We start from the raw sequence: 26688 nt of genomic DNA, 5'->3' as shown, positions 1-26688 counted from the left end.
CATAAACAGACAGAGGATGTGCAGACAGATATTCAATCTATCTGTGGCTTTTGTCCAAGAGGCCTTTCCCCACTTGCATGACTAACCTTTGGCCGTACTCCTAGGAATCCACTGCAGTTTTCTGCTCCACAGTGGCACTCAGTTCTGCCATTCCCCAGACAATCCAAATTATAGTTAAATGTTAACTCCATCCCTGTAAATTCAAGAGAATTAGTTTATACTTGGGAAAGTATGTAGGTACACTTTTTTTTTGCTTCAGAAAAGAGTGATGTATCAGCCCAGGTGAAATCTTTAAATAAGTTTGTCTAGTCAACAAAATATTAAAAATGTGATTGCTATCTTCACTGTCAGTCAAAGAATTCTTATTTTTATCTAATATGATACAGTGGCTTGCAGAATTAATACGGGAATTTCTCCCTTACTTCTCCCTTTTAGCATCTCTGTCTCTCGTTTCCCCCTGCTTCTCCGCTGTCACTGGGCATCAGAACTTCATGCCTTATGATAAAACGAGTTACGATACATGGCAGCATAATTTGGTCATCCATGGTGTTTCCTGCAACTTGAAAATTCAGTACTTTTCATGCCTTGAAAATTATGTTTTGCCTATGTTTACAGTAGTAAGCACCTTACGTGTATTTACTGTGCATATGTTAATAGAAGGCAAAACTGGCAGTCACACATGGCCAAAACCATAGCAAATACACTGTAATGTTGGAGTGATGTGCCACCTGATGAAAACAGATCAAGCCACATGATCCTAAAGCAGAAGAGAGCAAGAAGGGGCTCTACCACTTCTAGATCCTAGCCGTCTCAATGCCACCCAGGACAGAAATCGATGTGCATGTATTTTTTCTTTTTTCTCCCAAATGAAGTTTGATTTTTCTAAAGTACCTTCTCCTTGATTATAGTGGGAGGGTTTTTTCCATGCCAGCTCCAGAGTAGGCATAACTGACAGGCCTGGACTGGACCCGCAAGACTCCTGTTTGGAGTCAGTGAATGTAAAGCTAGCAACTCTTTGCTTCTGCAGACCCCACTTTCAGGGTTCTCCTTAAGGGGCAGCTGTGTACTTTCTGTTGGCAACAATGTGTCTGATGGAGGAATTAATTAAATTGGTGTATAAATAAAAGTTTGAAAAGAAGAAACATAATTCCTTGTTTTCAGATACATGTAGGAACTGCTTACAAGAAGGGTTTTTCTTGTGTTTTTTTCTTATGAGCACTAAATAACTAACATTTTAGTTAAATATGCTTAGTGTTGTTTTACGTTACTAAAGTAAGTTGGAAGACTTGTCTCCACCAGGATGTTAATGAAACAATTAAGGTGCCAATTATACCAGAAAGATTTTGTGAAAGGGATATACATCTTGAATGTTCTGTTTGTGTGCAGCCTGTGCAAAACTCCCCTAAAGGATGAAGTATATAGGGCAAAATAAAAGTAAAGTAAGTTCCCAAGGCTGTAGTTTCTCCTTATGGAATTTGCAGAAGTCATCTCTGATGGAGAATGTGGATTGTTCCAATACCTTTAATCATGATGGAAAATGCCACTGAGGGACAGCAGTTTTAGGCAGGTATTCTTTAGTACTTTAATTACAAATCTTGTCAAGCTCTTAAGATATGAGTCCTCATTCTTTTGGCGTTGATGGACATAATTTTGAGAAGACACTATGGATGCTAATGTGGGGCTCACCATTAGCAAAATGACCACCATGGAACATAACCAGTTTCAAATCCTTGATCTAACAGAAAACCCGCCACTCCCTGGAAGTAGCCTCTTATTTCTATTCTTTACACTTTTAATCTAATCTATAGTGTGTGGAATGCTAGTGATGGGGTGGTAATACCTAGCCCTCCTGAAATTCCTATCATTCCTCACCCATTGGTTAGAGCTGATGGGATTCCACAAGATCTGAAGGATCACATATTGTTTATCCCTGTGTTAGGATTTTGATCTCTGTCATGTACCTACTAGATCATCTAGACAGTGTTTCTTAAAAAGTGCGCTCCGCAAGATCTTCTCAGGGTCCGCAATATCAAAATCATGATTATATTTTAAATTTGCAAAAACGTGAAATAATGTCACATTATTATATTTTTATTTGTTAAAAAAATAGGATTTTTTCATGAAAATATTTTATTTATGTTAATATCTAATGGGTTAAATATTGTTATTTTACATGATTCAATAAATAAATATTCTACGAATGGGTCAATTTTAATTTATAATATGGTAAATATCGATTAATATAACCCAAACAAAAGCTCTTTGAGGGACTTCCATAATTTTTAAAAGTGGGAAGTGGTCCTGAGAGCAAAAGGTTTAATACTGATCTAGGGAGAACCTTGTCATTTTTCCATCCTTCTGAGAAGTGAAGGGAACCAAAGCCAGGAAGTTCTGCTTCTCCATGGGGGCATCAATGCTCTGGAACAGTTTCTCAGTGATGACCAGCCTAGCTACCTCCTTGTTGGTTTTTAGAAAGAGGGCAAAAATGTAACTATTTTGAAGAGTGTTGTAACGGAGTTTGTGTTGTGCCACTGTTTGTTCCTTTTTATTCTTGTTCTTTTTCAGCATTTTCTATGGGTTATATTGTGTTTTTTGGTCTGGAGTTTTATGATGGTTACTTGATTAGTATTTTTAATCATCATGTGAAAAAAGCTTGAACTTTTTGCTATATCATGTAAGTCACTGAGGGTAGATTGTGACAGAATGCAATAAATAAGAAACAAACAAAAAAGCAATTATGTATACAATATCCTTATCCCAAGCTGGGATAGTTTTCGCAAAAAACAAACCAACAGACCTTGAGAAGTTAGGGATGAAATTGTCATACTGTGCCCTTCCCTATGGCATCGTTAAAGTGGTTTTTGTTATATGGGGTGTGGTTGCCTAGATGGATAGGATTTTGTTTCTGTTTTCTATTCTTTAACTGTAAGCCATCCAGAACTGTTTTGAGGTTGGATGGCTTCTCAATCTAAATAATCATCACCATCTCCAGATATACCCGTTGGGACAGGTCATGATTGGTCTCCATCAGCATTCCAAAACTGGAAAACCTTTTGAGCAATAGAAGCTGGCAAGTATAGTCTGGAGACATTTCAGTTTGGCTTTGCTTGCACAAACAAGCACACTTATTCCAGAAGAAGAAATTTGGGTTGCCTCCTGGGTCTAGCTGAAGCTTTACTGTCACAGATCAGGATCTCTCCATAAATAAGCACACTGCGTGGATACTGAGGCAGGAGTCTTCTAAGCACCTCAAGGGTTTTTGCTTTCTCTTTCTCCAAATACAAACTTGTCTCATTTGCTGCTTTTTTGTTTGTTTGCCCTGGGAAACAGTTCATTTTTCCATCCAGTCCCGGGAGCAGAGTCAATATGGGCCAAAAGGCAGGGGCTTAAACGACAAACAGAGATGTTTTTCAAACTGTTCAGAGAAAATATTTATCGAGAGAAGGTGAATGAAGAAAAAAGAGCTAAGTGGTAGTGTAAAACCTGAAAGCAAAAGAGTTAATATCCCTATCCAGGTCAAAAGCAAGGAAAGTACTGGAAGGAGTCCAGGAGCACCAAGCCTAGAAAGGAACATCTAGATCACATGCTCCCTGCATTCTTGGGCAGTAGGAGGATGTAGGACACAATCCAGAGATTGATCGGAGTATTATGGGAGTTATACAGAACAAAGGACTCTTAGAAGAAAAAGGCAACAAAGAGGTTGAACTACCCACACTCCCTTCCAAAGGCAATGGGAATGTTCAGAAGCACATTTACCTGCAGGAATATCACATAAAGCAAAGAGCCCAACTCGGACATCTCCATTCACTGTCCACTTCTGGGTTTCACAGTTGGGGTTGCAGCTGTGGTTCATAAAGCGAGAATAGTTTCCCTTTGGTCCAGCATCTATTATGCGGTCCTTGAAGAAGATAAAGGATGCAGTAATTAACATACCATCGATTAAAGAAGGGATAGCTTAAACTGCTGAAAGGGTATGTTGATGCTGCTGCTGCAAAACTGAACATCAATATAGGAGCAGACTGTCTGACCTGGCAGAAATTCAGCTTCTGATGTTCCTATTACATGTTCCAGCCTCAGCCACAAAAACTGGCAAGAGCTGTTAACGCCAACACATTCTGCTGCAATATGGGAGTAATAACTCTGCCTTGTCTTGTTGGCTAGTTATCTGAGGCCATGAATGTGCAATGCTATGGAAGTGACACATGCCAGCTGCTACTACTGTTCCATATATTAGTAGCGCCTGGCTTATATAAAGACATCCCAGACATCCAAGAAAGGGCAGTGGGGGGAGGCAGAATGATGCCTACCTGGTGATGGAGTATTTCAGGTTGAAAAAAAGGTGTGTCAGGTTCAGCCCAAGAAACTCCATGAGACAGTACTGGGCTCAGTTACTTTATTAGCTTGCACCTGCTAGACAGAATCTTGCCAGACTAACTCTAACTCCCAAAGCCTGCAACTAAACACTACAAATTCCTTAGGGTGGTGCCAGTCTCATCCTCTTCGCTTTCCCACGCTCAGCCTGGGGGCTGAGGAGATGCTTTTCTCCATGACCCCGAACCTCCATCACAAGTGTAAGTTTTTGTCTTCACCCCATCCACTCCTCTTGACTACTTAGACTCAAGGGGTGATGGAATGTCAACCTGGCCCTGGGAATGGCGAAGGGAGGAACGAATGGTTAAGGATGAACAGTTTCCAGAATGTCCTGGGAAAGAAGCAAGCATGAGAAGGAAACTCAAAATAACCCTGTCTTGATTTTGTTTGATCTGAGATGGAGTAGAGAGACAGACTTTCAAGATTTTGTTCTTCTACCAGGCAACAAGAAGAACATCTGCTGCTCTTATTTCTTGATCTTGCCTGCCTCTAAGGGATGACACAAGATTAGGACCATGCTGAATGGTGGTGTGAAGCAGCTTTTATTGGCTCAAGCTGGGATCTGGGCTAGAAAGAAGCAACTTCCCCTTTAGCATAAATCCTAAGAACTTGTGGTTTAAGGACTGGGAGATGGGCAGAAGGACTGAGCTTTAGAAGGCACCCATTTGCTGATGCCCATTTTCTCCCATTTTAACTGAGACCTTGCCCCCCCTCCCCATTTATTACATTTCATATCATGTGGCAACAACTCTTACAACTCAGTCCGAAAGAATGGTCTCATGAAGTGTTCCTGGTTTTTATTTCCTTAGGGGTTCTTACATACTAAACACCTTTCCTATTTTCACAGTCCCTGCAGAAAGATTATAGAGTGACCATTTAGGGCTCATTGGAAACTCTTGATAATGTAGCTCAGGTTTTGCTGGTGGATTTCACATACAGAAATTTGACTGTCATGAAAACCGTAACACATCTGATGCTGAGGTGACATTACAAACACGCGTGCATGCACACACACACACATCAAGCATCCTTTTACCTTTGTAACAGTTAACATATAAAAATTGGTCACACTGTTCTCATGGGCACGTTTAATTCGCAATCTGCATTCTTCCTCGTCGATTAATTCACCAACATATTCATTGACAAATTCACCCTAAAAGAAACCAAAAGAGAAACATGCTTATAAATGGGGACATTATTATTGAGAATAAGCATTGAAAAGAAGTACTTGTCAGAAACCAGCCAGTATGGTATGGAAATTAGAGATTCACAAAGCAATTTTCTTTATTGACATGGAAGGGTCTGGTAGCAAAGGCTTCTGAGATTTATTCAAGCCTAAGGAGCTTGAAGGCAGCAATATTTTATGCCTCTTTCTAATATACTCCCTCCCATTGAAACTAATGGTAAGAGAATTAATCTATGCAGTTCTGGGCTGGGTAAATTAGCAGCTAGTTCAAGAAAATGGTGGAAGCTAGAAGATGCAAATTTGTTGAATCTCAGGACAGAAAATATAAGATCCGACCAATACTGGTTTCCTTCTATATATATATTCGCACCAGCCCCTCATTTGCCTCCCTCAGCCCCTTTTCAGACACTGGCACTCCAAAGTTTGAAAGAACCAGTATTGGAGGCTTGAATGGACATGGATTGGATTTCAATCCCCCCACTTTCTCAAGATTAGAGCGCTTCCCTGACCCTTGGAGCAAAGGAAATATGAAAAATCCTGTGGCCCCTGGGAGAGTCCTTTCAGGAACTAAAGATTTGAACCTCTCTCTTCTGTAATGAATTAACTTATTCCTCTGCAATGAATTTTGAAGCATATGGTAAACTAATCTCAGGACATTATTTGCAATTAGATAACAGAGAAACGGTGAAGGCACAAATTGGAAACTAAGATTGTGCATGAATCAGTAAGCAATCAGTTCTTTCTAGAAAGCAAGTTAAGTAAATTTTGTCACAGAAATACTTTAAGTAGCTAAAAGCACATGCATACATTAGAAATAACATTAGAAGACAAACAGAGTGGCACTTCCTTCCAATTTAATAGTTATGACACAGTCTAGCAATTCTGTGCCACTTTAAAGGAAGTCCTAGTAAGGCCCTTAAAGGGCCAACTTTGGACCCCACCAACTTTATCAACTATCACCCAGCGTTAAATTTTCCACATTTGGCAAAGCTGGTGGAGAAGGCAGTAGTATTGCAGCTCCAGAGCGATTGAATTAAATTGATTATCTAATCCTTTTCGATCTTGATTTCAGCACAGATTTGGCATGATGGATGGTTTACATTATGAGAGAGATGAGGAAATACACTCTTCTTGATCCTCTTGGATTTTCAGTGCCTTTTGATACTACAGTGGTACCTCGGGTTACGAACGCCTCTGTTAACGAACTTTTCGGGTTACGACCAGCTCCGGCCGCAAAAATTTACCTCGGTTTGCGAACTCCGCCTTGGGGTACGAACAGGATACGCGGCCATTTTCCCGCCCCTGACACGTGGTCCGTGGCCATTTTCCGCCCCTGACACGTGGTCCGCGGCCATTTTTCCGCCCCTGACACGTGGTCCACGGCTATTTTTCCGTCCCTGACACGTGGTCATAGGGAGGGGGACTCTCCCTCCAAGCAATAGCCGCCTCCCTGTCCTCCACGCCAGAATGGATTAACAGTAATTACATTGAACCTTATGGGGAAATTTCCTTCGGGTTGCGACCAATTCGGGGTGTGACCAGAGTCACGGAACAAATTAAGTTCGTAAACCGAGGTTCCACTGTACTAACTTGTTGGGAGGGCTTGGAGGAATCACTTCCATAAGGTTCCATACAGTACTGTTAGATCATCAACAGGGTACTTTTGTGGGTATCTCTCTGACTGCTTTTAACATCAACAACAATTTTAGTGAAGCAAGTCGCCTCCTTACTACAGCATAGGAAAAAACTTAAAGCATGCATATTTCTCCAGGCTTTTATGAGTTTTTGTTGCAATCTGTTTTCACTTGAATCATTATTTTTAATGAATAACTTAACATATTGTTGCAATTGTCCTAAAGCCACGTGAAGAATTGATTGGGTATAGAACTTTTAAATTAATAATAAACAAACTCCAGGTTCCAAGGATCAGGTTAAACTTTATAAGTAATGCTTCGCTCTATGTAGGATTATGACTTCTGTACTTGCTTTTGCTACAACTGTTTTTCTTACATCTTTAACATTATTTTGCTTCTTGTTAAAACTTTATCACAGATCTCTAATATCCAAGACAGCTTTTTTTAAAATACCTAAAGTCATGTCTTCCAGGACCGCAGCAAACAGTTGTAAATTTAACATGGACTAAAAAAACTCCATATTAAGATATGATGCAGATAATCATATTATGATACATGTACAGGTGTACATGTATCAGATACATGTATTTGATTTTGCCAGTATATTAAAGCTGCCATTAATTCAGCAGGCCATTTAAAACATGCAAAGATATGGTTTTGTTGAACATTTCCCATTAAGGCATCCTTACTTTGACCAAGGGCCGGTTTTTTCCTTGCACTCAGCTAATTTGGAAGAATGAGACAGAGCGTATATCAAAAGGCCAATGTTCTTTGACAAAATTCTGCTTTTGTCGCAAGTATTAGCAACTGCTACCTGACCTTATATGTTCTGGATTATACTGTCAAGACCACCTGGAGAAAAAAGCTGCCCCCCAAATATTGACATCTGTATGCTACAAGGAGTTAAGGATGACATAGCTGGGATTTTCCCCATTTTCCTTCATATGCTGTGAGACTGGCTGACGTGATTTACAGTGTACAACTCATGATGACTGGGCGATCATCAACTTGTTCAGACACCATGCTGTCAGAGCACTCACCACAGTCATCACTCAAATGGTATTAGCATCCACAGCGACTGAAGCACTGGTTTAGATGTCTGTAGAGAAGGAAGCCTCATGGACACACAACTGTCAACGATGTTATCCCTGGCAGGGCAGCATCATATGACTGGTGCTTAGTCAGAATAATTATGTGGTGGTGAACAGTCCAAACAGAATAGCACCTGGATGGTGATCATTTCAATTTATATCTCTACAAAAACTTTCCATTATATAATACTTTTGATACATATACACATATAGTATATCAAAAGTATTATCCCCCTCCCTCCCTCCCTCCCTCCCTCCCTTGCACTTTTTTGTTTTCCAATGATCTCCAGTGACCAAATTTCTGGTTAGCAATATTTATCACATTTTACAAAGCATAGCTGTTTTTTTCCACCACTCAAAAGACAACATCTTATAACAGGCAACAATTATTTCTAATATTTTACATTCATGTAGAAAATGAGAAGTGACATAAGGCAGCATTTTTCCTTTCATTCTGGCTTAGTTTTAATTTATCTTTCTCTGTTCGTTTGATTTTTAAAGAATAAAAGGATTCAAAAAACAAGCAAGATTCTGGCTACCTTTTTAATGTTCCGTTTGGTCTGTAGACCCCAGCCACGTCGATCAGTTTTTATAATTTCTGCTTCTGGATAGAGTCTTTTGGTGAAGCACTGATTCTGGCAGCGCTCTGCTGCAGGGCAAACTTGTGGATGACACTCGTACTGCAGCATTCGATTTAAACACTCTGACTCCAGGCCACAAGGGTTCTCGTCAGTTGGCTTACAGTTACACCGAGGGATTTCTGACAAGTCTGCAAGTTGAATCTGAACCTTCCCTACCACTTTGTTGGACTGTGGGATACAGAATAAAGGATAGAGGCAGAATGTTAGTTCACAGATGTATAGATATCACCACTCCACCATTTGATAATGGAAACCTGAACTCTTCCCTGAGCAGCATCGTGACTTATTTATTGTCGGGCCTAGCCCAAGGAACTCCAAGAGACCATGCAAATTCAGTCCATCAGCTACAACCTCTAGCAAGAATCTTCCCAGACTAAAACCCCAGTTCCCAAAGTCCTCCAGCCACAACAGTGTGAATTCCTCAGGGGGGTGCCAGTCTCATCCTTTTGTTCCTCCGACGTGGTTCCGGTGAGCTAAGAAAATGCTTATCTCCCTGAGCTTGGCCTTCATAATTCCATTCCATCACATCTATTGATAAATCAATTTTATATTCATAAAGACTCTCAACAGCTCATAAAAATTAGCAAACACAGTAGCAGTACATAAGAACATAAATACAATTAAAAACCCTAACACAATACATAGCATCAGGACGAAAAGCTCTCTGGAAAAGCTCTGTTTTCGACTTTTTCTGGAAGGCAGCTAACATTTAACGAATTAAAGCAATGTTAAGCCAATGCTTTTCATTTTGGAGACAGACCACACCTCGATAATAAAGCATCTGCTCTTTACACCCAACATGTTTCAGGTGAATCCCTTTTACTGCTTATTAACAGAATCATGTAATGGAAAAATATTTTTGCCAGAACACTGCTTCTAGTTAGGCTAATCCAATCTGATACATAAGCTGTCTTCTTATATGCCTATGAAACTTCTTTTGCACAGCCAAACCACCAAATCAACGTTGGACATTTACCTTTCGATGACAACTTTTGTAAGGAGAACCAGAGATTTTATTATGAAAGTAGAGGACTCCGTGGTAAGTCTTAAGATGAGAAAAAGGAAGCTCATGATAGTAACTTCCAGTTTCAAAGCAGATCCAGACTTTTCCAAACAAACAGGCTAACATTTTATCTACACATATAGAAAAATAAAATATTCTCACATTTAAGAAGTAACTTGCTTAAAATCCACATATATGCTTCACACCCACACATGCACACACCTGAAAAATACAAGGGACTCACTTTAATGTGTTTATAGGGAGGGGGTTTTCTGGAACTCCTCTCAATCTCAAGTGCTTCTTTACTTTCTCTTTGTGCTTTCAGTTCCTGGAAGCGTTTCGCTGCTTCTTCAAGTGCTGTATGAGAGCCCCAAAATCAGAGAAAAAGCTAGCATTAGCGACTATCCATAGATAGCGAAGACCAAAACTCATTTAAACAATCATGTAGTACCTAGGGTTGCCATCTAATTAAAAATAATGAGTTTAGTGACATATTAAGGCCTTGGGTCAACTTGATTCTAGCGTTACTTTTTGTGAGATGAGTTATTCATTCCTAAGGCATGAAAACTTGTCCTAAAAATTGTCTGGGTCCATAAGGAGTTCCAAGACTTCTGTTAGTCTGCAACAGATTAACATGGCTCAGTGGAAACTGAGTATTTGTTCTTTAATCTTATATCAGTTTTCAATTTTAATTAAACTGGCTAGCTCTACATAACATTGCATTCATCAGCTTCAAAAGGAAAGAATATTTGTTCTTTGCATGAAAGTAACAAAGTGATTTGACCATTTCTGCAACTTTTAAATTGTTTGTAGAAGTAGTGATTTAAAATAAATGTGGATGAAAGAAGGGTGAATGGCTTTTCTGCAATTATGTCTACCCCACACATTTTCCCCTGTCATGACTTCTGAATAAAAATACTTTTTCTTTTCTTTTCTTAAATCGGTACTTCTACAAACAATTTAAAAGTTGCAGAAATGGTCAAATCACTTTGTAACTTTCAGATGAAGTAGAAAGTCCTTCCAGAAATGATATTATTTATAGTCAGACATGCAGAATAGAAATGTTTTAAATGATGTTCCATGGAATTAAGTGGAATTTCACACAAGACATAAGACACCATTTCCATATTCAGGGATGATGGAGACAGAAAAATGTGGAGCCTTAGTCATGAAACTAGTAGAAATTGAATTTTACCTTTTTTGAAGGTCTTGTTAATATTAGTTTGCCCTTCAGCAAAGCTTTTATCTCCTTCAACATATGGGAATACTCTCCCCTGATGCACCCAATAGTAGTCATGTGAACCAAAGAAAAATACCGGGAAGTCTCCGATGTCATGCTTGAGGCCCTGTATGTTGAGAGGAACAGATCTGGGATTGCAGATCTCAGCTGGCCACCACCTAGGAGATGAAGGGTGGGGTAGGGGTAGGAGGAGAGGGAGAGGGAGAGAACAACTGGTAAAATAAATGCAGTTTGTTTAGCTTTCACTTCTCAAACCAATTCTCATAAATTAGTCTACTTCAATACAGTCTTACACAATTATCTCCCCATGAGTTATCCACCAAACTCTAGTGTCAGGTAAACTCTACTGATATCCTCACTCAAACGATGGAACTTATCTCTGTAAATACAAACAAAATATTATTGTTTAATTTCACTAACAAGTTAAAAGAAGTGACTGGCCCTCGAAAAACTCAGAAGTTACAGGCCCTCAGCTTGCTGGCTTATATTTACCTTAAGTGTCTACGGCACTCAGATGGTCTAACCACAAAAGATGTACCAAAGGTACTAAAATATATATAAAATAAAACCACACAAAGGTTCAAGGTTCCAGAACATTTGTGGCTACCAAATCCTTCTTTGAGGGAAAATGATGTATCAGGTGATCATCCTGAGATCTCGAGGCTTTTGCCATATCGAGATGTGGGTGAATGGACCCATTTTCCTTTCCCTTCTTGATTTGGAGAAGTTACTGAGTTTCTGAACTGCAGGTTGACATCAATAATGGGATGGATGTGGGATAACAAACTATGCAATCCTGAAAAGATGGAAAGTTCTTTTTCACGATAAAAACTGAGCTAGTGATAGGACCTCTGTTTATTTTGGAAGGGATAGTTTTTGCTTCTTAGAGAATCAAATTTGAAATAAGAAGGCATTTTGGATCTGTTTTGTTCCTAAATTTCAAGTTGCAGCTGTAGCCAAGTATCTTTGCTCAGCTAAGAGTGATGAACTCATCACACCTATTCACAAGTGTGTCACAGACATGGTTTACATATACCTGAACGGGATTCATTCAGCTGATACAACACATAGCCGCAGATGTGAATTATACCTTCTATACATGATGGGCCTTTTAGACCAACTTAACTAGCTCCTGTTAGTCCTTGATAAATGGGACCAGGCTATCTAAAAGACAGTGTATTTCCATATATAATTCTGTATCTTTATTGGGAGATACTTTGCAAATTCTGCTACTAGCTAAGTTTGATGAGAAGCAGATTCAAAAATCAGCTATGAAACTTCCTGGAGGAACCTGAACTAGTCCCAAACCTATCAAACAAGTTTCTTGTCAAAAGAAAATGAAAGACTCTTTTTATGCTATGCTGAACTTCAAGGAAGAAAGAAATAATACCAAATATATAATAAATACAATCTTATTGGTCTGTAAATTATGTCATGGATCCCAACAAATGCTCTAACTTTAGAAGCACATTGGAGTGGAGATTTGTTTCTGGGATGTTCTTGTTAGCATAAAGGGGAAAAGGGTGGGGAAGGAAGTGGCAGAGAGAAAGTTCCCTCCTCAGCCCATTCTTTCCCCAGTAAAAGACTCTGCTGTCTTCTATTTGAGAAACCTCAAGGTTTTTTTTGTTAAGATGGAAAGAATCCCATCATTCACAAGTGCAAATACAGTATTGCTTATAATTATGGTAACCATATCTCCTTGGAAAAAAAATAAAGGACAAACCTGAAAAAGGGGCAAATCTAAAAGAGATTCATAAGGATAAACATTTTTAATGGTTTATGTTTGTAACTCTGCTTTACAACAGAAAATTCAAGAGCAAAACCAAGGAAAACTTTATCAAAACGCATATTCTAATAAAAATATTTAAAGCCAAACAGTATATGTAAATTTATTTTAAAAAGACAATTCAATTTCCATATTTTTCACATGAATATGAAAGACTGCATTCAGTCGTACCATTTGTATGGTAAAAGTTAAATGACCAAAATAAAGGACAAAAGTGAGCTTTTGAAAAAATAAATAAATCTAAAGGACAGCTTTCTGAAATAAAGGAACGTCCTTTATGATAAAGCACTTATGGTCACTGTACTTATAATGCTGGTTTGATGATGAAAAATAATTTTTCATTGGCTTTAGCTTACCTGTAATTTCCAAGCTTGACCCAAACAATCTGCTTGTATCGCAATTTCTTGCCAGCTTTGCAATCGTTGCAGTTCCACGAGCCGTCTGGCATCTCTATATTAAGACATTCCGGGTGGAAGGACGCAGGGCAAGATTCGCAGCACAGCAGTTTCCCACCTTTAAAGAAACAACACTGCTCACTTTATAGTTAAAGGAAACAAGCAGCGCACACACCTCTTTGTTTTTTGTTTTTTTTAAATGCAGTATGCATGGGATTTGCCATGTCATACAATATGAATGGCAAAATGAAAGGATCTGGTCAGAATTACAATGCCGGATTTAAAACACTTATTTTGTTTGTATAAAATTAGTCAAACTAAATTCCTAGATCAAGACATTAAAGGGATAAATGTAATTCTTTTTTGTTTGTTTGGATTACACAGCTGCATTGGTACATACTTCCAAAACACTGGTATTTAAATATGATAAATTGTACGGGAATTTATTTTTCCCCAACAGTCCTGACATAGCTCAGTATTTCAGATAACTTATTGAATCCCATAAACTCTGTTTTAAATCTGCATTGTCATGACCCGATCCCTTAGCAATCAGTTAGTGCACATAAAACCAGCCTATAGGTTGATCAATATTGTTCTGCTTTAAAAATAATGCATTAGCAAAACAAATTCAAAAATTTTAGAATTCCAAATCATTCCTATGCCTTCAAAATGAAGCATTTGTGTGCTATATAGCCTGAGCTGATAAAAAAATTACCAATCTCTTCAACTATGATGCTATGTATTTCCTCTCTGGCATACACAATATTCCTTTTTTTGGGTTTTTTTTCCAGATCTCAGCATAGTATACTGGTATATCTGCACCAATTTGAGCATTAAGAATTGTAATCTTCCAACCAGTATTGTAAACAAACCAGAGTTAAGAGATCAAGAATTTTACTTTTGTGCTAAGCAAATAACTTTTGAAGCAAGAAAGGAATTTCAATTGTTAAAAGACTGAAAATTAAGAAATGGAGCTAAGGCTATGTATTGATTTTCTTTCAGATATATTCATCGTGGATAGCAAGCATCTTTAATTTCATTAAATCTAAAAATGTAGAGCATATAACACTTGAAGGGAACCCCCCCCCCAAATTTAGAAGACAGCGTTTAAACTTTTTTTAAAAGTATCAAAGAAATTTAGATTATTTTCTGAAAGGCTGTCAGAAAAATTTGTCCACCTATAGACTTTAAACTCTGTAATTGCACTGATTGTTATAAAGCTTCAAAGGTTTCTTCAAACAACAAAATCATTACTATATTTCCTCTGCCATGAAATGCAACAAAGTCAAAATGTTTGGATTTCCACATCATTTCAAAATCCCACAATTAATTTTAAAAGTATAAAAGGTGATTTCAGAGGAAATACAGCCCCAGTCATTGAAACAATGCCCAAACAGTAGAATGCCAAAAGATGCAAAAACCAAGCAAAACAAATAAAGCCACACAAACTTTCAATGCTAAGCAAGGAAACTTGGCTTTTACAATGCATTAGTAAGATTTTCTGCAACTATGAAAGAGGGCTCAAAATAATTGTCTCTTGTCTCTTGCTGAGAGAGACTCACCTAACTATGCCAACATGACAAGTCATATACTTTATGTAGAGGGTTGAAACATTCAAGAGTCAATAAACTCTTCCCAAACTTTGCAGACCAAAAAACTCTTAGTTTGGACAAGGCTCCAAGTGTATGCAGTCAATGTGAAGCTGCAGGAGCAGACCCACCACGGTTTTCACAGGGAACATTATGTATGCATACTATCTACATGCATTAAATGGAAGGGAAGACAAATACATCAAAGGGGTAAAATAAGCACACTCCCACTGCCCATAGGTTTTACACACATAGAACTTGTCCAAACAGTTCCGAAACTATGCTATCCTGTTGCGTGATCATAACCCTAAAGTTGGCCACTTCTGAACCGGATAGCTTATTAGTCTGGTGGAGCTTGAAATATTAGGCACCCCCTCCCAACTGTGAATTTGTACAGATTAATATGAAGACTTGCAATAAGGAACAGTCAATCCCTCACACACACAGTTCTGTAGTATTAGCCAATGCCACTGTGGGACCAGATTTATTTAAGCCTTCTTCCTGTTAATAGCTGTCTCTTGGTATCTAAAGCATTACATAACGGCTTCCAAAAAGCTGTAAAAAACATGGCACTTCGGGAGAGCTTTCAAGAGTTATTCTATCCCTTGGTGGTGGTGCTGCTACTTAGCTACATGTAATTGTGATTATTTTGTTTGTATGTTTCTATTTGCTTTCACCCTACATTTTAAAATCTGTTTTAAGCTGCTCAGAGCCTTCGGCAACTGAGGGGACCAGAAACAAAAGTAAGTAACACAAGTAAGTGCTTTAGGATACCCCTGTAGGAAGTATGCTTCCAGGGAGTGATGGAAGAGGGGAAAATAGTTTGTGTCTGTGTTATTCCATTACATGAAAATGTGTCTGAGGCTGTAACTACCAGCCAAAAGTAATCCAACTACTTAAAGAAGTACCAGGAAGCATTAAAAGGCCTTTTTCACCTAGTAGAGGCAGAGTATGTTACACACTGCAGGACCCAAGGCCCATCTTCTTTCTGTAGAGCAAGGCAATCAGTAAGTGAGAAAGTTATTCAGCCAACAGCAAGCTATGAACTGAAATGCCAAATCTACACAATTAGGCTATGACTGGGGTTGCTGGTTCATGTATCTGGAACTTCCAGACAGCCTCTACTCTAGCTGTAAAGAATTTGAGTAAGACCCAAGTGGACAACGAACTCCTTTAGTGTGGTTAATAGATACGACAGATATACACAACAGAAAGACCCTACAGATTCCCTACCGATATAGTTTTGCCTCAGGATTTAGGAAAGTCTGCTGGATTGGCTAACCGTGTACAAGTCAGTGCTTGAGTGGAATTTAGTAATTATTTTAAGCCCTTTTGTAATATTTCTGCCAACAGGAATACACGCTCAAAATAAGCAATGAGTGAAGTTTGCGAAGCGCAACAAGGAAGTGCTAGATGAGCATACAAAGCTTGATTTAGTTTTTTTTTTTTAAAAAAAGCAAACAAAAAGAAAGGAAAAGTAGGAAAAGTGAAAGAAAAAAAAAAGAGAAAGAAGCTATTTTGGTTACCTTTCTCACATTTCTTTTTGGAAGCTGACGAAGAAGGAGGAATCATAGGTAATTTCATCAACTCAGCACGATTTGATTCATTCAGTAGATAGTGGGACTTATTGGCATATGAACTGAACAGGGGGTCTGAATGATCCTGCACTATCAGCCCTATACGAAACAAACAGAAAGAAATGAGTTGCCATGAAACTACCCATGATTCCATAAGGAGAAAAATGAAATAAAACCAAATGAATAACCTATTATGCATATTTTACTGGTGTTTTAAGTATGAAAAGGAAAGTGATGGGATGAAGGAAAAGAAAAAGTGAAAGAAAAATTTCTATCTCTAAGAGGGTGTCACACTGAAGGAGACAGCATTCATGCCTAAGTATGAAAGAGTGAAAATAAGTACTAGATCTGAAACTGGATTTTACCTGTGCTCCACTTTAAATCTCCACATTAGAAAAAGCATCACTGAGACTACCTCTACATCTTTTTTCCCCTAAAAAAATGAAAGATGGCTCACTGTGAAACTGGCAGTTAAGACCAGCACCAGGAACGAGAAACTTAAAAATTACATGCTGGCTGTTGGATGAGCTATAGAAATGTTAAACATTATTTAGGCAAGGCCTGCCAGTGGATATTGTTACCAGCAGCTTACTCATACCTTCTGTTGTATGAATCACTGATATATCCATACGTTATTTATCATGGAGAAATATCAGCTTGGTGAGATTTGTGGATTTTCTTGCACTCCTCAGAGGGGAAGAAGCATCTGACTGAGGTAGTGCAGTGTTTATTTGAGCATGCCCTCCCCTACACTGGAAAGGATGATGGTACAGGGTTGGCTGGTCATAATATCAGGGAGATAACGTGATCTGATAAACACAGTATAAATGAAATCAGAAATTTTCTCCCTATGATGCAGCCAAAACCTCTTACCTTAGACCAGTGTTTCTCAACCTTGGCCACTTTAAGATGGGTGGACTTCAACTCCCAGAATTCCCCAGCCAGCAAGACTGGCTGGGGAATTCTGGGAGTTCAAGTCCACCCATCTTAAAGTGGCCAAGGTTGAGAAACACTGCCTTAGACTCTCATCAGGTTGAGAATTCTCTCCAGTTAAGTTAACACTAGAATGTCACAGATTCTCTTGCACTCAATTTTTATTAATTTCTGGTTATAGTGGGGAAGGCCCTCAAAATACAAAATGGTCTTTAAGTAACTATGCAAAGGAAAAGCTTGTCTTGTTTTTTATTTTAGTGCATCTCTCTGCTTTTCGCATCTAACAATAACCTGTGGTCAACCATCTGAGTTATCTCAACTTCATGTTTTTGCAAAACTTTCCTCTATTGTCTTCCTTTTTCTTCCTTCACAAAAATTCAAAGTGTAGGAAATAAAATGTCCAGATGCCATGCACAGCAGGGAATCAGAATGCCTATGAGCACTGTCTTGCAATTTTTAAAAATCAACAATCTACTTACTGAAATATAAAGTTTCTAAAAATCCAAAATTCTGAACAGAAAGAACTTGGATAGAAGCTTACACTGATTGGGCAGTAATGCTGATACAACCTTCAGTATATACTTCTAACAACACCTGCCAACCACCACTAATAGAATCCTTTCCTTCTAAATTCTCTATGGTTTCACAACGAAGGTGAAATGTAAAATTGATTCCCTTCACAAAAACCTGCATTCTGCCTATAATTACAGAGTAGAAATACTGATCTGAAGTCTGAACTATACTATTTTCCAGGACTCCAGTATCAAGCTTTTGGGGAACCAGAGCTCTTTAAAGATCAGGCAGAAAACCAACAAATGGGCCAAGGAGAATTAAAATAAAATTAAGTCTATTGAACATCTCTTCCCTGCTGCTTTCTCATAAACGTAGTAAGTATCAGCCTTCTTCAACTCAGTGTCCTCCAAATAAGCTGGGACTTCATCTTTCCAATTTCTTAACTGTTGTAGAAATTAGCCAGGCTCTCTCAGAATTTTGAAAGATGGTCCCAACATAGCTAGAAGGTGGCAGGATGGGAAAGGCAGATACAAACCATGCAGTCCAATTGACTCAGAAGAATCCACATTGTGATTGCTAGCTCATTTGTATAGCTTAGCTCAGTCAGCTCTGTGTGTGTGTGTATGTGTGTGTGTGTGTTGAGAAAGAGGGAGAGGGACTGAGAGGTGAGTGTCTATGGCTGTAGATTAGAAAGGCTGTTTATGTGCATGCATGTATGTGAATGAGAAAAAAAAGTACACATGGAGGAAAGGGGAAGAGAGATCATCAGTAAACAGAGTTAAATGCCAACCTTTCTTCCATCAGTCACCTGAATGCTTTTATATTTGTCCATCATGACAGTGCTGCAATACTTTGTCCATAAAGCCCTTGCAAGACTATATTGAGTTTTGCAGTGGGAACCCTTGTCTCCTGACCTCAAAAGTCATACACTGTCACAGACTTTTTTATGATCTTAAATTTAAACAAATCCGAAATGCACCACCTTTACACTTGGGTTTTTTATGCTATTTGTGTGTGAATTTAGACTCCCAAGCATTTGGGAATACCCTTCCCCCATTAGGGAATTTCATCGGTGTCCAAGTTAAGCAGGTTTTCCAAAGCAGAAGTGTTCTCTATCCTGTTTTGGATGACCTTTGGAGGTTTAGTGTTAAGTTGTCCAAAACCAAACCAAAACAAAACTTTTTTAAATTATTGATTTAGATATAACCCCATGCCATGAATGAAATTATCTGAACCTCTGGCATGGCATGGGCTGTTTCTAAATTAATAATGTAAAAAGTTGTTTTCTTTTTCTAAAAGAGTACAGTCCTCAAAGAAATGCAGGACTACATTGGTGTGGTCGAACTACAAGAAAGTATTGTTTCCACTGTAACACATATATTAAGGATATACAGCACATAGTGCCATTCTTTGGGCAAAGAATTTTTTGGAAAAGTCCCATTTTTAATTTGTCTTCCTCTTCCTCCATGTATTTTATTTTTTAAAAAAGATTTTTTAATTTAACATTTTGAAACAATGGGGGGAAACGCTTTTTGAAAGTTCGAAACAAAAAATGATACATACCATTATATCCGCTTGCCCCATGTGAATTTTACAGAACATCTTAAACAAAAAGTCTGACAAAATGCTTGTCTATAAAAAAAAAAAAATCACCTTGCAATTTAAGAATCAAAAGATAGGCTGTTTGTGTTTGCAGGGAGGCCAGGACCCAAGCTTGTCATGATACGTACTTTGAACGTATCCACCTTTCTGACCATATCGACATTCTAATACTGCTGTAGCAATCAGAATCCCTGCTGCTGAGCAAGTCAATCCTTTTCCACCTCCAACCAAACTCTTTGAAAGTAGCTACCAAGCAACATGACATTTGCAAAATGTTTTCAAGCAACAGGTGGAAACCAACAAGCTACATCGTTCTGGCACCAGTATAGCAACAGAACTAATTTTATAACTTTGGGGCTATTCGTTGTAAATAAAACAAAAGTGGTTCACATTTCAGTGAAGGTGTTTTATGACACTATCCACAGAGGGAGAAATGGCCAGAAAGGCTTCTGTATAGCAAAAGTTCCATGCACGGGAAGACAGCTTATTTGGGGGACTAGCTTGCTGTCTCCACACCAAAGGCCAATGGACATGCAGGAACCTCTCCACGCAGTTCGGCAAATCCATCATCATATAAGCTGCTTGGCAGCGTTATGAACCAGTATGCAAAGATATTGCTACACAACAGTATTAGCAAAAAACAGAAACTTGAGGATTGGCCTTTAGCTAATGAGGCATGACTTGCTGAAATCTATTCTAGGTAAGCACAATCTTGAGTAGATTTCAGAAATTATTACCTCATTCTCCATCATCAAAAGGGTCAGAACCATCTAGCCTGAGCAATAAAGAGACTTAACAATACAACCCAAAGCATTTTCACAAGACAGTAGCCTTCTCTGGACTTCAGGAATAATTACCGAACCAAGAATACCGTAGCAAACTAAAGAGCGTGCAGTTGTACTTCTAAAGACAGTGTAGGGGGATCCAAATTTCACTGACTTCAACTGAAACTATGGTTCCAAACACTAAAATAATTGGAACTACAACACTGCTGTTATTGAAAACCTAATCCTAATATAGTAACTACAGTACTTAACAGCTTTTGTTTATGTATATTCATTTTTCCTAGCTAATTTAATCTTAGTGGTCTGGCCCATTTTTCTGTAATCCCTAAAATTAAAAAAATACCCACTTCTAAATATGAAGCTGAAATAATTATTAAAGCGGGAGGGAAAAGCATGTAAATGCAATCTAAACTCTGGAAAGTAAAAGGCACTACAGCACATAACCCCCAAATTTCTACCTACATATGTGAAGGATTCAAATGACAATAATATTGGTTTAAAACTATCTCAAAGCACTGAAAGAGATATAAACTGATTGACTGAATGATTATGTGCCATCAAGTCATTGTCATCTTTTAGTGACTTACACCAGTGTTGTCCAAACTTGGCTACTTTAAGATGAGTGGACTTCAACTCCCAGAATTCCCCAGCCAGCTTGGCTGGCTGGGGAATTCTGGGAGTTCAAGTCCACTCATCTTAAAGTGGCCATGTCTGCACAACACTGGACTACACCAATAGATTTTCTCCATGAGATATAAACAACCAATGGACTATCTTGTGTAAATGTTGCTTTCATATAGCAAAGGCTCAGAACTCTAAAACTTTCTTTCTCTGACCTTTTAGACATCATTCTTCTGCAAAGCATTTATTTAATGCAACAAGAATTTGGTCTACTGGTTACCTCCTGGAATTGCAACTGCGACATTTCTTCTCATGTATCTGGTTACGTCCCCTTGCTCCACTAGATTTTTATCCTTCACATACATTTTCTCTTTAAACTTGAACCTATCTTTCCTGTTCTGCCCACATAACATTCAAAAGCAGTTTTAGTGTACCTGTGGCTTTTACGGATGACGATGGAAGAAAATATAACAAGCACAAATCCCCTGAACCCTACAGTTGCATATAATTTTACTTCAATAGGATAAATTTACCTGTCTGGAATTAAGTGTATGGAGCTTAATACCTGTTATATTTTAATACCAAATTCAGTCCCTCTAATTAAAAGAAGCTAGAGGTTTTATCACTCAGGTATCCTCATTCTTTAGCTATGGCTTCCCTAAATATACACATGAAGTTTGCTCTCACATTTGCCCTCACATAATTCACATTATGAATTCAACCTAAATGTCTTTTGTACCTATGCTACTCACAGGTGAGTATCAGTAATGGAGATGAACTTTTGTTCACTAAAACTATTAACTTAAAAAAAAATCTTAATCTTCAAATTAGCAGGGTTTGAAGGTGAGGTAGAGAACAGAGAATCAGAGAACATAATTCTAACTAAGCAAGGGTGATAATTTTTAAAGTAATGCAGAAAATTACTTCATATAAAACATTTTAATTGAAACTATGTGGAAAAGAGTTCCCTTCCTAATCTATCCATTTTCAGGATGACTCATCCGTTTCCATTTACATGAGTTGAACAGATTCATGCTTTTTGAGAATGATTGCAAAAGTCAATTAACTTTCTCAGAATCTGAATCACTGCTGTCAGTCATTTAGCTTATTTCCCCTCATCCGTCCCCCAAACTGGCGAAAGAAGATACTTCCCCATTGCCCTGTTTTAAGAATGGGCATGGAGAACAAAAAGGTTAAGCGAAAAATGCAGCAATGGTCATTAGAAGCTGTTCTCTCCATCAGCCAAGGAGGAATTCTATGACCAAAATTAATTCTCTGGAGTGATGTCTGTGTATCCGTCTATGGGAATGCATATGGCTATATATGTACATGTGAGGGTGTGCGATTTGGGAGATATAACAGTTCAGGTTTTTTAAAAAAATCAAGGACTCAACACCAAAGATATAAACAAAAGGAAGACAAAAAACAGAGCTCACCTCTTGCACAAACGAAACAAAAGCCTACATTTACAGCTGATGAAGAGTGATTGCTCCTTTTGGAATGGTTACTACAGATGAGGATGTGGGATGACACAAACAAGCTTCCTGCAGCAATACAGCCATCTCCTGAGTGATAGGCAATGGGGCATCTCAAACATCTCACCATGCGACCTGTTTAATATAAAATGCACCAGATAACAGTCTGTTTAGAACACAATTACAGACTTCCAAACCTCAATGAAGTTTGGCTTTAGCTTAATATATCCAATAAAAGATTAATGTATCCAATCAAAGGTGTTACAATTTTCAAAATGGAAGGACAGTTTTGTATCCTTAATGGTGCAACTCCTCCTGGATTCCAGAGAGAGCACACTCTTGGAGAGTCATGTATATGTATTGGGATTATTCCACAGAACTGCAGAGAAGGTTCAGAAGATGCTATCCAGCATAGAAGCCAGTTTTCTATTTTTTAAAGAAAAAAAAAAGCAATGAAAAAGAAAGAAAGAGAAAAAAACCCCTTAACCCCAGTAACAGTGAAAACATGCTCAGATCATATTGGCAAAGCCTACTTGGTACTCAAAGACTATTAGTCCCTCCTTTCCCCCCAGAGGTTATTAGTGGAGCAAATTCATTGTCTTGCATGCCTTTAATCTTCCTAATGACTGGGAAAATCACAATGAATTATGCAAAAGAGCTTTGAAAATGAAAAATGGTGAATTTTTACAGATTTGAAACATACGGCAGAAACACAACATAGGGCCGAAACACACCAGTAAAACCCTACTACCTTCTGAAGAACAAGCTACTGAAGCACAAGATAAACTTCTCAAAAAAGGAATAGCCAGTTTGTACTTGGCTAAAGGAGGAGGAAGCTGCCTGGGCTGTAAGACACCCAAGACTCATTGACAAAAACAGGGAACAATGAATACCTCCAGTATTTTCCATAGAATTGCTTTTATGGTCATGCCAAAAACAAAGTTTCCTACTCTCTCCACTGCAAGAAAACCCATCACCTCAAACAAGCTTTACTTGGTTAGCCTAACATATCTGAAACAGATATGTTGTTTGCACCCTCACAATTTAAGAGAATGCAACTGGACCAAAATCTGAGAGCCCAGTTTCATTTCTGAGAATTCTAAGCACATATTTCTTCTGCTGTTAATTAATCTCAAGAGTGTTCTAGTCAATGTGAGCCTCATTCAGTAAAGGTTTCTAGGAAGCTTCAGTGTTTCTGAAGCAAATGTCTGATATGTGCTTTAGGAAGCCACTAGCTTTCTGCAAGTGAAATACCCGCATTTCTGCACATTTCAAGCCACCAATTTTTTTTTTTTTTAAAGAGATAGTATCTGTAAGAAGCACAGTATGACATGGTCTGATGTTACACACATCTTCATTCCCTTTCTATTACACAATTTCTTTATAAGATCTGTCAGAATGATATATACAAGCCATCTTCCCTTAAGCTCTCAGAGCAGAGAGCTACGAATGTTATATATAGTCCCTCCCTCCCCCCACCCTCTCTGTCTCTCTCACACACACATCTATCTATCTATGGAGAGAGAGAGCGAGAGAGAAAAGATAGTCATCTAAAGTGTAAAGGTCTGTGAATTCAGTTCTGGGTAGAGGGTTTGAACCCCACAGAATAACATCTGGCTACCCACATCTGATGAGTCCCAAATAGGATGAAATTAGTCACACATCGCCTTCTGGTGGAAAAGAATGGAAGACGTTTGGCTTTGCTTTTTGGTTGCCATGATTTTTTTCATGACAAACCGCAGCAAAATAGAACCAAAATCTTTAGGGCAATGAATTTCCATTCCTTGCAGTGAGCAAAGAAAGTAGATGCATTTTTACACATATATGCGCATATGTACACATACTTGCAATATGGTAAGAAACTAAGACAATACACACCCACTCCCTAACTAATTCAGAATGGATTTTCATTTAGATTGATATGAAGGCCTCCATTCTTTTCTCTGCTGTACAGAAGGTGTCTCACCTTAATATAAACTAAGAAGTTCTGTTTTGTCAAGGTCTGTTGGTTCCTGGCAAACAGTTCTCCCAACACAAGATAATTGCAGGAACGTGAAGCCTTTTATTCTCCATAAAACTGTGGGAGAATAGCAGTCATAACAGAGAAGCTTCAGACCTGCGTGTTGTCTCAACCTTTCAGGCTGACAGGGTATGCCCCCGTTTAAAGACAACTGAGAACAAACTGCATCTTCCACCTAGATGGCTGCTGTTTCTGCAGTCTCCTTTCCCAGCTCTTAGCAATAATTCCACTACAAAGATAAGCAATGTATACAGAAAGTATTTGGAGCTTTCATTATAATGCCTCACAATATGAATTATCCTGCTCTTTTCTTACCTTTACTTGCTTTATGAATATCTTTGTCCATAGAGCACGCGGTGCAGCAATGCTGAGGGCAACGGAATCCCCGGGATTCAAAAACGGCTGTAGCAAACTTGCGGACACAGGCTTCATGGTAAAATTTGCCACACGTGTTGACAGAGCAGCGTTTCACATCTTTGCCAGGACGTTTGCAGGAAAAACATATATGCTGCCCTTTGAAAAGGAGAAATGTCAAGGTTCAGCTGGAATACAATGGAATTCTTTTAGCCTGGGAACCTGAATGGCTGTTGGCATACTATTACGGGGCAAGAACCGAGCAAAAATCCTTCCATATCCGGCAAGTAGAGGTCAACCTCTTCCTTGTGTCAGAAGGCAGTCAGAAAGAGGATCTTTCTGAGATCCTAATCTCAGAAAGATTCTAACATTCCAACTGAGTAATAATAATAATAATAATTTATTACACTTGTATGCCATGCGATTCTCAATGACTCTGGGTGGCTCACAACAAGAGAAATTACAGTAAAACAAAGAAAGAAAGATGGCATGCACAATGAAGTGAAGGGTCTTGCTCTCCCTTGCCGAAGGCCTGAGTGAAGAGCCAGTTCTTCATGGCTCTTCTAAACAACAGCAGAGTGGGATCCATCTGCATCTTAGGAAGAATCTCATTCCAGAGGGCAGGCACTGCTACAGAGAAGGCTACTTCTAGGGTCCTGAGAAATGACACTTTAATCGAAGGAACCCAGTGGGTGCCAACCCTGCAGAATCAAATTGGTTGGGCAGATGTTACCAGAGACAGGTGGTCTCTTAAGTGACCAGGCCCTATGCCATATAGGGCTTTATAGTAACAACTAGCACTTTGAATCATACCCGGAAATAAATCAGCCACCAGGGCAGCTTGCGAAGCAGAGGTGTTACCTAGGCATACTGAGGCATGCCCATTATTGCTCATGCTGCTGTATTCTGGACCAGTTGAAGTTTCTGGGTGGTCTTCAAGGACAGCCCCATATAAAGAGCACTGCAGTAGCCAAGCTGTGAGGTGACTTGGGCATGAGTGACTGAAGGGCCCCCTGATCTAGGAAAGGGTGCAAATGGCACACCAAATGGAATTGTGCAAAGGTCTTCGTAGCCACAGCTGACGCTTGCTCTTCAAGCAGGAGCTGCAAGTCCAGGAAGACCCTCAAATTACGTATCAACTTTGAAGGGAGAAGTGCAAACCCATCCAAGGTCAAAGACAGAATATCTCCAGATCTGGGTGGTTCAAACACCCACAGCTACTTCGTCTTGGTAGGAATGAATTGGAGATGGTTCCTCCCAGCCCAAACTGGGACCAAACCTTGATAGCCTCACTTGGCTGGGCCAGGGTCAAATTATACAATTGGGTATCATCAGCATAGTGATTAAAGGTTCAAGTATATAAACCCCACTTCCAATATTCTGTAACTTAACCTTTCTTTCCTTTCAATCATTTGGCCTAATAAGAGTATGAAAATCCAGGTTTCTTAGATGAGAGTGGTTGGTAGGGGCTTGATGCTGAACTTAGAACGGTGACAGTAAATCATGGAAGACATTTTCAAACGTAGATGACAGTGAGAGGACCCAACTGTGTGTTCCTCTCCGCTTGCCAGAGGCTAAGAAAGCTCAGGCTATCATGCCACTTTCTCTAGCTATCCAGCGTGAAGGAAAACAAGAGGACTGATGTCCAGAATGGAGATCAACAGTAAAAATAGGTATCAAATCAAATTCATGCTTAAACGCAGTGCTGAAACACAAATGACCTTAACTGTCACGCTGCAGAAGGTGGTTTAGGTTTGAAACCTTAAATTTGAATGCATTTTGAGAGGGAAAGCGAGCAAGAATTAGTTGTTGGTTAACCGGCTTTCCAAAGCCCGAACTGATCCTATTTAGTAGTGTTCAGAGCTTTTGGCA

At 38.9% G+C, this 26688-nt stretch overlaps 1 protein-coding gene across 2 annotated transcripts in view; it reads right to left on the bottom strand.

The window, feature by feature from the left end:
* Positions 1–26688, bottom strand: part of NSD3 (nuclear receptor binding SET domain protein 3) — a 76308-nt gene that overhangs the window by 8849 nt on the left and 40771 nt on the right. Inside the window, exons 13-22 of one of the 2 annotated variants that reach the window (XM_088152121.1) lie at positions 24778–24975; positions 22404–22577; positions 16463–16612; positions 13309–13465; positions 11122–11324; positions 10171–10283; positions 8822–9091; positions 5408–5524; positions 3757–3898; positions 87–193 (exon numbers count right to left, since the gene is read on the bottom strand). In XM_088152121.1, the coding sequence (XP_088008247.1) occupies positions 87–193; positions 3757–3898; positions 5408–5524; positions 8822–9091; positions 10171–10283; positions 11122–11324; positions 13309–13465; positions 16463–16612; positions 22404–22577; positions 24778–24975 (1631 nt within the window). The remainder of the gene's footprint in view (positions 1–86; positions 194–3756; positions 3899–5407; positions 5525–8821; positions 9092–10170; positions 10284–11121; positions 11325–13308; positions 13466–16462; positions 16613–22403; positions 22578–24777; positions 24976–26688) is intronic. The other variant, XM_088152122.1, reaches the window with a different exon arrangement.

This window comes from Python bivittatus, unplaced genomic scaffold, assembly GCF_059951505.1.
Source record: "Python bivittatus isolate LINGU-HERP-01145 unplaced genomic scaffold, Pbiv_v1 ctg000680_np1212, whole genome shotgun sequence".
In the NCBI taxonomy this organism is placed as follows: Eukaryota; Metazoa; Chordata; class Lepidosauria; order Squamata; family Pythonidae; genus Python; species Python bivittatus.
The sequence above is the reverse complement of the archived record's forward strand: the minus strand, read 5'-3'. Positions and strand labels throughout refer to the sequence as shown.